We start from the raw sequence: 14,330 nt of genomic DNA, 5'->3' as shown, positions 1-14,330 counted from the left end.
TGATGTAAAAAGCAGTGGAAGGTAATTTTTTTTATCTTTAAGAATATAACAAACCAATTAAATCAATTTAAATTGTTGCAAATACCATTTTAATTGGTAAGTCTAAATGTTGTCATAAATCAAAGTATTTTTTAAAGTATCTTAACCCCTACCAACTTTCTACTGCCAAAAGAAGGCATGTAAACAAGATTAATTCAGTGCACAGAAACAACTTCTTTCTTCAACTCAGCCACTTGCAGTAGAGCTTCCTTGCATCTGTACCAGCTACAGAACATATTAGCAGTCTGTCAGTCTTGTAGAAGAAAAACCCTAAACGTGTGCAGACACACACAAACATCACACAAAATGAAGTGTCCCACCAAGCTCAGTTTGCCAGACTTTTTGTTAGCCAGCTTGAAAGTAAATGGAGGTTGTCTGTGGCAAGAGAATGCTGCTTCAGCAGTTCAGAATGAATTTCAAGCCTGTTCTCTATTTTATCTTTTGTCAGTTGAATGTATTCAATGCAATAGTGAACTGACAATTTAAATAACTACATTTTAAAACAAACGAAGCATTGATGTTAATGTGTGAAAATGGTCCCAACCCTTGGGAGTCCTGGTTCCCACCATTGTTTACTCTGACAACAGGATATAATTGCTTACTTACTTGGCAGCAAACTTTACCATCTGCTTGCTTGCATGCTGTCCCACAGCCACAAGAGCCTGGATATTAAACTGCTGCTGACGCAGGACTAAGAAACACTGCTTCCCTGAATACAAAAGAAAACAACACAGGTGTATTAAGGACAAGTTACTCGAGGTCTTTATAAATGAAGAAAATGTAATTCTGCAATTAAGCTGAGCTTTTAATGAGTTTCTCTCTCTCTTCCCACCCCCTCTAGCTATACTTACACTCAGCTCTGCATGTACACACACACACACCAAACCTTGGGATAAATACTACTAAGTTTGCTGTGCACCTAGAAACCTGTGAACAAACATTTTCTAAAAATGAGAAGTCTTCCAAGATAAGTAATACCTAGACAGAAATTAGAATCTGTAACTTTTAGAATATCTATTGTTCTTCAACTGTCGGAAGAAAATCATACTTCAACTTGTTGCACTGCTCACTGTGTTGAGTTTTGACTGTTTTCAAATAAGTTTTTTCTCCTCTTGTTAAATGTACTTTGGCACTTCTAAAATTAAAACTGTAGAGTTCATTTGACAAAGCTGCTGAGAGAAATAGGCTTGATTTTGCACCACAGGGACTGTAGCAACAATGGTCGTTCTATAATACTCTGCACATTCAGAATGAAGGGGAACAAAAGGAGTACTGAATGTGATAAATGACAAGAATCTAAAAGACCCAAGCAAAAATTTCTGTAAGAGCAATTTATTCATGAACAGCTTAGGGAAAAGGAAGTTAATGGAAATTAATAGTGATTTACAGAGAATATAATGCACTTTGTTGACTTTTAAAATTGGCATTTCCAAGTCAACAAAGCTCCTTCTAATCTGTTCAAGTGACAGTTACAATTACTTCCTATTTCTGCTCACAACTCTAATACACATTCATTGCTTAACTCACATCTAAGGAAATATGGTCATTTTAAACGCTTCTTCCTCAGAGAGAGGATGAACAAATAGTCACTGTCATACCAGCATGAGACAGAACGCATCGATACCATTTCAATTCAAACTTCTGATCATAAAGTTATAACATTTTCATTAAAATGGTGCAAGCAGGAAGAAGCCAGCATCCCTCATAGACAGCGACTTCCCATTCACTGTTGACTTAATGTTACAAAACATTACAACCAACCAGCAGCCAATGTGAACAGTGATACAAAAAAACCAACTGCGATTGCTGTTTGTAAACATGTAGATAACAATTCCTGACACATAGTTGCACATCAACGGTACCAAAGATAAACGCAGATCATTTGACATACAATCTGTCAGAAATAAAAGCAAACACGTAGAACTGTTATAGATAATATTAAAAATTAACATAATTACTCTAAATATCTTACTTTGTTCTACAATTGTGATTTCAGAAATGCAATGAAACTAATACCATATTTTTAGAAAACAGACTACAACCACTTTCATATTCCAGAGCCTGCGATATGTAAGTAACAAAGCTAATGTGAGATGAATTTACATATTTCCTACTGGCAAACATTAAATCATAGCTTTAAATTAGAAAACTACAGGCTTCAGAAATTAAACAGATCCTTTAAGTGCTATACATGTCTATGCTTCACATTTATACAGAAAGTCAACAAACTAATGTATGAAATACACAACTTTTCCAGAGGACAGAATATGCTAAGTTTGGGGTAGGCTAGATGTATGTCACATTTGATATCTCTTTATTTCTTACTATACCAAGCACAAACCTGTAAGTTATTTCCCTGAACATTAGTTCTTTTCTCTTCTTGCAACATAAAGAAATTGACCAAACATGTCAGAAATTCCAAGTGCAATATTAGGCATTCAAACAAAAATACATAGCTGAAGACTACTATAATGTAGCTCAATTAATAAATATTAGTGGAGAAGTTAGTAAAATAAATGGAGGAACTTGCTATCATACAAATCAGAAGCAAGTCTGGCTGTTGCACTTAATCCCAACCACTAGAAATCTCATCAATATTTCCATCACAGAAGGACTCATGAGTAATGGTAGTCATTTCTATGAGAAAAGAGGATGTTTTGTAGAATAATTTCTAATCACACAGAAGTTAAGTGATCAAACAAACCTCACTGATGGAAATAATTATAATATCAGAGTTGTGAAAATTGTGGGAGGGAACAGAACTTCTCTCAGAAGAGCCTATTATGTGCAAGATAAGGCATCAAAAAGATGAGCCATAACCAAATCTAGTCCATCATTACATGCTTCCTTTCTTCCCTGCTTCTTGATCTGGAAAAGCATCAGAGTGAGAGAAAAAAAAAAAAGATTTGGGGATCTCTATGTGTTTAAAAATCCTTATGGGGCATTTCAGTGAAAAGCATTAAGACCAACTATCGTGTAATTGCTCATAGTTAACAAGACTAACCTATTCAAGGCTTCTATAACATAAACCAATGCTGTCTTCTATATGAGACAGTCTAAAAAGATGAAAAGTTTCAAAAGGACATTTAGTTAAGAACTTTTAGTCACAGAACAACAAATAAGAGAATACTTCACACGGAATCCCATCAAGTATTCACAGAAAACCAAACAGGAGTACATTTTCCTTCTTGGAAGTACCAAATGACACAAGACCTTGAGAGAAAAGGATGCAGGAAGGAATTTGCATAAGCTGCAAAAAAAAAAAAGTGTTTATCATACAAAAGGAATACGTTGCTAGTTACAGACATCTGCCAGCAAAGAAGAAATGCAGTCCTTCTGCGCTTTGTGGCAGTCTTCTTTTCAACATACTGTTTTATAAAAGCTTTGCATCCATAAAACAAAACCATATTCTGGTCTGACATATCACAGAAGTCCCGGCTGCCTGGCAGAATGCAGACTGACTTCCCAACTGCTACTCAACGATAAACGTGATCAGTAGCTTAGGCTGGCTTTAAAATAAGGCCAGAAATAACATTTCAACTACCATAAAAAAAAACAGGGCCCCAAGCACTTTATTTTTTGTACAACTCACTGAAATTTCCAACACCCCATTCTTTACACATCCTTCGGTTAACTTTCATCTGGCCTCATGAGTGGCTTGCTATATGAGACAGCTGGCTCCTACAGTTGTTCACATTCTTTTTTGTTGTTGTTTATTGGTTAGAACCAGGCAGGGTTAAATAAAGCATACGCTGGTTATTTAGAAGTCAAAAATCAATCTTCTAAGAAAAAATAAAGCTATTTTTGTGCTAGATTTTCCTGTTTCCTGCAAGATTTTCCTCTCCACAGCAGTAGGAATAGTGCCACGCAGTGTGTGGGAAAGGCTAACATTACGTCTCATGCTTAAACATTTGCTTTTGTTCTAAGATTCTTCCCCCCCAAACCAAAGTAAACAAGCATACAGTATTCCCTAACAGCATTCCCTGGATGTCAGAATTGTTCTGTCTTGTCAGACCAAGAAGGAAGAACAAGAACAATCAATAAATTGAGAACATTTGGTACTCAGAATCAATTCCTTTGCTTCTATTCTTCAGGTTGTTTTAAAGTTTTGAAAACAGGCATCATTATTTCATAAAAAATGATAAGTCTATCCTGAGGTCAAAAGTGAAGGGTGAAAAGGAACAGCTTCTTTCAAAGTTGAATGCTGACATGCTGCATGTTAATCTGACTAAAGTAAAGGCACATATCATGCAAGGCATCTCATATAAAGTAGAGAAAGTAATAAATAACACTGAACCTTCCATTTTGTTCTAGTAGTCTACATAAAGACATCTGTCTCTAATACACTACATTCTGTCAATAGTCTGAACTTCTCATCCTACAGCAAATGAAAAAGCCACGAGAATGCTCAGTTATGTAGCAGTAGTAACATTTAAATTCGTTTTTGTCTCCTGTCTGAATAATTTCAAGCTGTGGAATATAAGCAATGACTAAGGCTTCCACAGCTTTTGGCTTTGTATCATCTCTGTACACAGCAACAAATCACTTCCATGTAAAACCACACTGCAGAACTACTGAGGCAATCACACAGGTCTCTCTAAATTTAAAGATCATAATACAAATTGAAACATCTATCTATACACAGCTCCTTATTTTAATTGACAGCTGTACAGACAGTAATTTAAGGGAATTTATTTATCTCTATATGTATAATTAAAAAGAAAATGACGTTTTAAAAAGAGAAATGAATCTGCTATCTGTGTCTCTAATTCACATTATTTCCAGTTCTAAGACTACTGTTACATTTCATCTGTAATGACAATTTTCTTACGCTCTCTTCTTTCAACTCTTGGGAAGACAGAGTATTTATATCCCCCTGTTGAGCTGCCAAATGTAACTGAAGCCAGCACAACAGTTGTCAGTGCCTCGTATCAACTGAAAAGGCCAAAGCCTGTTTAAGTTTGCATATGGCAACCTGATCTCCAGAGGGAACTCCTGATTCCATGAAGAAACATGGCTGTCAGAGAGCCAAATATGACAGCTCATGCTATTTAGAACCTACAAGAGGATGCTCCCTTTCTCTTACTTAAGAAAGATCGTGGTTCTTAATTACAAGACCAAGCTGAAACAATCAGATAATGGCAACAAAGTAAAAATTCTGAAATTTTAATATGGATTAGAAAACATATAGCAAAACTGTTTGTACACACCAGAATAAATATGGCTGTCTGAAAATTGATAACTACAATTTTCTATCCCCACTGAGGCTTAAAATCACTTATCTTGCAACTTTAACATCCAAGGCAGAAAAACTCTATATATGCATTTTAAGTTACTGTTACCTACAGTTGTCCACATCCTCTTTTGTAATGTGATTTAAAAAAAAATCATTTCTGCTACAGTGGGATAGTAATATCCCATCTCCCATTCAGCTGAAAACAATATTTCCTCTTCCCCGTTTAGGAAAAGTGGGTGGAAAGCAGAGAAAATAACTAGTTGAAGCAAACACTGAGTAACCACGTGGCAAAGTTTTCCTGTATGCAAGATATAATTAGCAGATAGTAATTGCTTTGCTTCATTTCACTGAAATATCATGAAGCTTAATTAGATGTTCAGGTTACACTAACAAAATGAGAAAATACACATCCAATTCCTGGAAGCCTCTCACCTTTAGCTCTGCTTGTATGAACTCTGCCACGAACCCAAACCACCTCATCAGCCTTCTCCTCTGTCAGGTCTTTTATTCGAACTAAAACACGATCTGCATAACAGAAAAAAAAACATTACAAAACCATGGGGGAGGGGTTAAGGAAAATATTTTTCACTTTAAATTCCAGATGCATCTTCTATCACCATTAAAATTTATGTTAAATTCACATTATTATTTTGTGTATCTACAGCATAATAACAATTTTTTCTGAAAACACAGATTCTGTCTCCTCTCTCAGCAAGTTGTACTTGATCAAGTAGTTTTAAATTGGCTCACGCTTACTGTTCAACTTACACAGCAGGTCAAACAGCACTAAACCAAAAGCAAGACTTATAATTGTTCATGGGTGGTAAAACCCAGCACGACTGCACTACTTCTGATAGGGCTTCACTGTGCTGCACTGCATTAGCTGGTCTTACAGGTCTGGAATTCTGCTAGCTAAGGGATTCTGCCTTGCTCCACCGTGCAACATGAAAGTTGGCATGTTGAATGCAGCCAAACAATGCCTCAGAGGAGACTATTCTCTGTATACATGTAAGTGAGGAGAAGATCACTGTAAAATTCTAATTTAAAATAAATAAAAAACCCAAGTTAGTGCACTTCCCAAATGCAAAGAACATTGCGTGCATGCGTAGGAAGAAGAATTTGGATAATAAAGGGGAAAAAAAATCACTGAAAATTTTATTTTGTAAATAAATCAAGACTTTACAGATTATACACAACCAGTATGAACTGACAACACGCTGGCTACATGCCATTAGTCCTTGAAACATATTTATTGAATTGGCTATTTCCCTATATTTTGGCCAAAACACTGTTTGAGACTAAAAAAATGTATTTGTTGTAGTATCTACAAATCAGCAAATATATTTACAGCACACTGTAGAACCTCAACAGTTCTAGCTGCACTTTTTCATTTACAACTTCATTTACACAGACTTCTCGATGCAATAAGCAATGTTTTTAACTTTTTCAAGAGAAACACACAGCACAAGCAATTTATCTTACATCCCAGACATCTCCATTGTTGCTAAATAACACTAAATTTACTAAGACACTTCTTCCCAACTGAACTTCTCCCAAGTTTGCCTACCCCAGCTTACCATCTGCTGTTCTGAACTCACTCCTTCTGTCCCTGCATACCAGTCACAGCTTGCCCTGCAATCCTATTATTGTGCACAGGACTAGTATTCTGAACTCTGCAAATACCAAGGGGGGCAGTGGTGTTTAAATGCTTTTTTTTCTTTTTACCTCATGCTAAAGACAATACAGTTTTAGTCCTTCCAAGAGTTCAATATGTGGACAGTTGAAATTAGCTCAGTCAACTTAAAACTGCATTACAAGAAACTTGAAACATTTTCCAGGCAGAAGCATGAAGACAGAATGAGGTGCTATTCCCAAGTGTTCCAGAAGCCATCTGCATTATAAATGTTAAATATTTTTTGGATACATACTGGTCATCAAGACTAATAAGACAATTTTCATTCAAAAATTTTTGTATGATATAAATTGAAAACAATTTCACCTTTCATAAAAAGGCTAACAAAACAATATGCAAAAAGAGACATAACAAAATGATTTTTTTTTCCTCAGTAACAGGTAAAGCAACTTTTCCATCACCTTATTTCCTTACAGAAAAAAAAATACCCTATCAGTCCCAAATCTCTTCTTTCCTCTTACTTCTAAGATGCTGCTGGATCGTAGTAAGGTCTACATTTTTTAGTGTACACAATTGTTTGTACCTCATTTTGTCTTGTCCAGCCAACATACTGTAGCTTCTACCTTCCCTCCATACTCTCACATACAACTCATTGCACAGGAAACTCCCTTCAGTTTCTGTTCTTCTTTTCCTTGATAAAAATGAAGCCTCCTGTTCTCACCTTTAAGGTTCTCCCACCATACTCATTATACTGCCTACTTGTTCTTTCACAAATCCAAGATATATTTACATTTTCTGTCTTCTCGCCCCTTCTTTCCACATAAACATTTACAGATAATTAAATACTGTAAAAATATTTTAAAACTGTGCTTCAGTTGAAATGAAGATATGGGAACACAGGTATTAAAGATCAAACCAAACATGTCCAGCCTCTATTCAATATTCATGCCATATCACCTTCGCTGCCATTTTAAATCATGTTTATCACCTGACGGATTTTTTTCAGAGCTCTAACGTTTTAATGGGAAAATAAAAATCCACAAACTTGTATGGGCTGTACGTTTACACACACACACATTCTCTGCCTGCCTTACCAGCCTTTTTTCTAAGTTCATCTGAGTTACATCACAGAATTTTGAAAGGTATGATCAGTATTTCTGCAGTCCAGCATCATTACGTTACTGGGTAATTTTGAATAAAAGAACTGAAAGATAAGTTTAATTAAGAACCCTAAAAGCCAACAGCAGATTGGCTTTATAAAATAAGATAAAAGCAGCTTTGAAAGAGGAGAAATGAAACCAATGGGACTGAATGGACAAAAGGGAAAAGCAAAGGGAGTTTTACTAGCAATTATAGCCTCAAGAAGGCAGGAAGGACTGTAAAAACATGATGTAATGAGAAGTAAGAACACCAGATGGGTGGAGCAGCCAGCATTAGAAGACAGAAGTGGGCCAAGAACAAAGGCACAGATGTGTGTGAGATCAGCAGTGCAGGGTGGATCATCTATGCAAAACTTCTGTAACTGAAAAAAGCTTTATTTTGCCTGGAGAGAAACAAGAACTCATGAGTGCAGTGAAATGACAATAAACTCAGAAACTCATAAACTCAATCACAGCAAGTGACTGATGAGTACACTCTCCCATGAGTCCTTTGGTGAGAACTCTCCCTGCCAGGAGCTCCTGAATCTTTAAGAACATCAACCCTGAGGAAGGCACTGGGCTGATTTGCATTCCTGGCATTTGGCATAATGGTTTTTATCATTACCTTACTTGGTGTTCAGTGTAACCAGCTTCCAAAGAAATGGAATGCAGCTTTTATCTTATGCCCAATGGAAAGCCTAATGAATCTTGTCCATGCATTGGCTGAGAATGGCTTTATTAAAATGAGGACTGAGGGGACAACAAACCTAATTGCAGCACTCTGCCCTTTTCATATTACTTCCCATAGCTTTTATCATTTGCTTTCTGAATATTTTTTTTCTGTGGAGTATTTTTGAACGTCTCCTTTGAACATGACACAGTTGACAAAGGAAGACTTCCTCCAAGAAAGGGGAATTTGATTCTTCATGTGAGTTGTCCAGCTTGGGGGCTCACGCAGAATTACTGACACAGCATGTGCAACTGGCACCTGGGACAAAGCTCACAGAAACTCTAGTGAGCCAAATGCCACTGGAAAAGAGTGCAGGGTGAAGAGATCCAACAGGACTTCAGCTTGCAGTCAGCAGTGCAGTTGAACTGGTAAGATGCTAACTTTGAGAAGTTAACTCTTCCTTGTCATCACACCTTCTGCGCTGTGGCTGAAGTGCTATCTTTCCACACTCAGTATGGACAGCTGTATTCCTGCTTCTTCCTGCACTCCAGACCCCAGTGAATTTCTTCACTTTGCCAAACTGGCTGAACAACTCATTATTAGCAATTAAACATGTTGAAATCGAGTACCTGAAGATGACAGAAGCCAGCAATTAAACTGGCTAACACTGTCAGAATTTCAACTTTAGTTACATTTCTTTGACAACTAACATATTTTATTCAATAATGGCTGTTAATGCAGTCTCTAATGATTTTCTTGCTCTGCTACAATATTGCATGTTTCTCTTTAGTCATTTTCAACCTATGATCGCTTTTGTGGCTTCTCTTCCCTACATTCTCTGCATTTCTCTGAGGTCAACCAGAAAAACCATTCGGAGGAGAAAAAAAAAGAAATTACCTTGTTAAAGAAGATGTTTCTTTTTTACATTCCACTACGAAAGAGTTACCAGAAGGCAGTCTGTTACCTTTTCTCATTCATGTTTCATGAACTGAATAATGTGAAGATTAATGTTTCTTGGGATGTTGACCTGGAACACTGTTCTTTAGCTGACAAGTCTTTCTGAATCCTAATTTAATATCAGTATGAAATGAAGATTCTCTGAATTCACAGTGGTATGAATAACAATACAGCCCATAAATATTAATATATCTACTCAGAATGAACCATTGCAGCAAGACAGAGCAGAACTTATTCTAAGCAACAAACAACCAACCCTGACATCTCCAGGACTTGGTGTATCATTAAAAAAAAAAACACCACAATAATTTAATACAAGAAAGTCAAACCTGCAGCATCAGAGAAAAACTGACAGGCTGTGTAGGGCATGGTCCTTACTCTCTCTGTATCTACTCTGATATTCAACCATTATCATGATATTCTTTTTCTTCTGTCTTATCACAGTGTTCTGTGTTCCAATCTGAGTCTTCTTGACCTCCAGTCCAAATGCCACACAATTTCCAGTCTTGCTTTACCTTCTCTACACTCTTCCGATAAGCAGCTTTAGATAGTAACAAGATCACCATCCCTCAGCTGCCTCCTTTCCAGGATGAACAAACTCAGTTTCTTCAACCTCCCTCATAGATCCTGTGTTCCAGTCCCTGATCAGTCTGGCATCACTCCGCAGGACACGCTGGCAGTGTCCTCCTTGCACTGGGGAGCTCAAATCTGGACAAAGCACTCCAAATACAACCTTACAAGTGCCAAGCATATTCAAATAAAGGGAAAGAATGACAGCAGGATCTGAATGAGAAAGTCTGGTAAATGATTTTTCAAACAAGTAGTGAACATATCCAATAGGTAACCTTTTTGCCACCCTTTTCTTTAAATACTTTTTTTCCAAACTGACCTGGTTTCTCTTGGGATTGTATCATTGATGACACTCCATATCTTTCTTTCGCATAATCCTAAGAAAAGGTAAGAAACACACATCAAAGAAGCACACACAAAAGGATGAACAAAATCATTACTTAACTGAGGTAATATAAAACAAATAGCTAAAACATTTCAGTTAAGAAGTGGTGTTTCAGGGACGACGTAATCTCAAAGATATAAGTGAAAGAATTGTGCCCTCCAAGAAAAATTCCAAAAGGAAACACACTTTAGGATCACTATTCACTACACAGAACTTAGTACAAATGCCTGTATGAAGAGCCTACTCTTGAAAATGTAATGAAGCACCATGGAAGAAGACCCACTGCTGAGCACCTCCTTCCAATATTCAGGCACACCAAGAAAACCAGCAGACTGCCATAACAGTACAAGCAAGCTTGACAGACTATTAACAAAATCTGTTATGGAAGACATTGGGGCGGGGTCTATTAAAAAGATCTCAATTTCACATATAGTTTCCATAAAACAAACCACTGATTTATTTTGTTCTATCCAGTAAATGCACATAACATCATTCTAAATGCTTTCACTGGGGTTCCTGGCTATTTTACTTCTGCTCAACCATGGTCTAAATACAAATTTTTTTACAGAAGCCTTCTATAATGAGAATTCCTTGTCACTGACACACATTCAGCCTTTCAAAAGAAAGCAACACTGACTTTATAGTGAAATGAACTGATTTCCATTATCTTTATTCTTGAAATAGGAACCCACGGCTTTTCAGCGCTGATTCGAGACCTTCAGGCTCAACCTCCCGCCACGCCAGCAGCAGCCATTGAGGCCCTACAGCAGAGGCCTGCTTGTGAGCACGCAGTGGGCCGTGCTGCGGCTCAGCGCTCTGCTGACGGGGCACACGGGCACTGCGCTCCTGCGACGCTTCTCGGAGACAAGCAGGAGGCCCACGGGCTCGGGACACACCGCGCGATGGGAAAAGGGTGAGGCTCTTCAGCCGAGCACCGATTGACAGCGCCCAGCGAGGGGGAGAGGAGGACAAACAAGCGGGCTCCTCGCCGGAGCCCGACCCGCCCACCCACGGCACGCCGCCCGGCCCCGCGGCCAGCTCGGGCACGGTCCCTTTACTCTCAGCGGACTGGGGACCTCGACGCCGCGCTCGCCCCTTCCCCCCCTTCGCTCCCAACGGAGACCCACGTCGGCCGCCGGCTGCTCTTCGTTGTCCGGGCGGCGGTCCTTGCCCTGGCCGCGACCTGCGGCGCTCGGCATCTTGCTGCGGTACCTCACGGCCCGGCCCGCCTCGCTTCGGCCCCGCGCCGCTGGCCCGCGCCAACCTCCCGCGAGATTGTGGCGCGTGCTTCGCGCGATCGGCAAGATTATCGCGAGACTCGAGCTGCAGCCTTTGGTGATTAACGGCTGCTTGTGGGCGGCGCGAAGTCCCTCAGCGTGGCTGAGCGGCAGCGGCGTCCCTCAGCGTGGCGGGCGCTGCGAAAGGTTTGCGTGCTTCCCCTAAGGCGAGAAACAGCCCAAACAGTGATCGTTTCACAAATCTGCCGCTGTCCTGACGGAGTTCAGCAGCTCCTGCAGCCACATACAGCACTGAAATCTGTCACGTCACAGCAGAAGCGCGCTGCTCTGGAGCGCGGCACTGGCGCTGCGCAGCGGGTGGGTTTGGTCCCCGTTTGCCCTGCTGTGCCATCTGGCGCCTTGTGAGCTGAGGTAAAACGTTGGGCTGAGCTGGCGTGGCGACACGCTGCTGCTAACACGATGGGTTTTGATGGACTTGTGAACCAAAGCGCTTTTTTGTTCTGTCTTAGCCTGATAGGTTACGCTCCTCTCTTCCTGCTACTCCTGGTCCTCTATTATTAGTTAGCTAAGACCCAAAGTAGCTCTGGTCATTTGAGGAGAATGAACGTAAGAGCAAATCCAGGTGTTTCCCTGCAGCTGGGTGCTTAACTCGGCGCTGCAGTTTTGAGGCTGGGGATGGCTGCAGGTGCCAGCTTTCAGAATGCCTACAATCGGAGTTGCGAGCAGCTGTTGAATCCTATGGCCAGAGCTAGTTTATTTTATGCAGGAAAAGAAGAGGGAGTTAGCGGGCCTGATTTAAGCTGCAGCTTTGAACTCACACATTTGACTAACTAATCCTTCTTGCAGTATTGATTAGAGTTCCTCATTTCCTGCTCTACAGTTGTTTATTTTACAGTGCTCTGTTCTGCATCGGTTCAGCCTTTCTTCTGGTGGGAATCCCCTTGCAAAGTTCCCCTTCTCCCTCTGTGTCACAGAATTACTACTTCACAGCTACAAGTCCGCTTAGCTTTCACAGAGTCCTTTCTTCTCATGGAAAACACTATTGCAAGTAATAAAGAGCCAGTAACAGAAGAGACAAACCACAGTTAGTTCTCGTCCTTACTCACCAGAAGACACAATTTGATATCATGCAGTCCATTTAAACAGTAGCAGTAACAAAGCACGTGGATTTCTTGCAGCATGTCACTTGTGTCACAAGGTTGAGCAGAACCACTGCTGAGCCTTAACTAACAGATGCAGATCTCGTGCCTCATCACTGAGGGATCAGTACCATCTGCATGACTGTACTCTGCAATCTTTGGTATTTCACTGCCTTTGCTGCAAAATTCAATAACAACCCTGTAACCCTTGGTTTTATGCTGGGAGCTTTGCAGTAATGAATAGCATAATGAGTATTTCCCCCGTGGACAAATAACCTGAAGGTGGTTCTGAAGGAAAAAACCCTTTTAACTTAATGGGGGTGTTAACTGACAATAAAATATAGCCACTTAGGGGGCACTTTAATTAATTATTCCATTGCCAAACTTTCAGAAGAAGCATTTTCCAGAATTCATCCTCTTGGGTCATTTCCTTTGCCTTGCAGTGCTAAACCAGTTTAAAAAAAAAAAAGAAAAAAAAGAAAAAGAAAAAAAAGAAAAAAAAAGAAAATTCTAAAATGCACTGAAAATAAAATTATTAATTTCCTGATAGTATTTATTTTGTTTAAACAAACCCTTCAAATTCTTGATGTAATTTGGGTCTGTAGCAGCAACTTGTTTTGCCATATCCCTCTTGCTAAATGTATTACAACTTTTCAGTTACGGGAACAAAATACTACGTGACAGTGCTGCAGCTCATCTGCTGCACCTTCTGTCTCGCTGCACCTTCATTGCAAATCACTTAATTGGGGCAGTACCTGCAGTGAACTTTGGAGTTGTAAGTGGGAGCCAAGCCGGGCCCAGTGCGGAGGGGCTGGGAGACCTGCAGCCGCCAGCGCTGTCCCTGGGGCTTCCAAGGATTACCAAATGGGGATGACATCACCCGCAGCCAATCGGGGGGCCCCGAGGGGATGCCTGGATGGGAGCCATAGTCCACTTAAGTAACAAGACATGACATACCATGTGCTAATGCTAAATAATTTATCCCTCAGGCATATAGCGAATCGCAAAGCCAAGCTGAGACCTGGTCCACAGTTTGTAGTTTAAATTAAAACTGCTTTTTCTATCTTAAAGGGAGAGGGGAGCTTGTCAAATGTTGTGGTGAAGACTGAGGTGCAGAAGTCCTGCTCCTCTCTCTGTAGCTACAATTTAATCTAATCTTAACACTGTGTGGTGGTTTGGGGGATGTACTCCACACATTTTTATTAACATACAGGAAAATCTTTAGGTCTTGGTAAATATTCCATATATCCTTGAAACTTAGGCAATAACCTGCAATATCCTAAACATAAGGTACAGGTAATGTTACGAGGGTGTTTGTGTCTCA

At 39.7% G+C, this 14,330-nt stretch overlaps 1 protein-coding gene across 1 annotated transcript in view; it reads right to left on the bottom strand.

Moving 5' to 3' along the window:
• The window catches only part of DARS1 (aspartyl-tRNA synthetase 1), a 34,146-nt gene extending 22,281 nt beyond the window's left edge, over positions 1 to 11,865 (bottom strand). Inside the window, exons 1-4 of the mRNA XM_042877815.1 lie at positions 11,757 to 11,865; positions 10,564 to 10,621; positions 5,708 to 5,800; positions 646 to 748 (exon numbers count right to left, since the gene is read on the bottom strand). Of these exons, the coding sequence (XP_042733749.1) occupies positions 646 to 748; positions 5,708 to 5,800; positions 10,564 to 10,621; positions 11,757 to 11,828 (326 nt within the window). The 5' untranslated portion in view covers positions 11,829 to 11,865. The remainder of the gene's footprint in view (positions 1 to 645; positions 749 to 5,707; positions 5,801 to 10,563; positions 10,622 to 11,756) is intronic.
• Positions 11,866 to 14,330: the final 2,465 nt, after the last annotated feature.

Source organism: Lagopus leucura, unplaced genomic scaffold (genome assembly GCF_019238085.1).
Source record: "Lagopus leucura isolate 7727_CA_CO unplaced genomic scaffold, USGS_WTPT01 Super-Scaffold_100019, whole genome shotgun sequence".
Taxonomy (NCBI): domain Eukaryota; kingdom Metazoa; phylum Chordata; class Aves; order Galliformes; family Phasianidae; genus Lagopus; species Lagopus leucura.
Note: the sequence above shows the minus strand (reverse complement) of the source record. Positions and strands in the feature narration are given on the sequence as shown.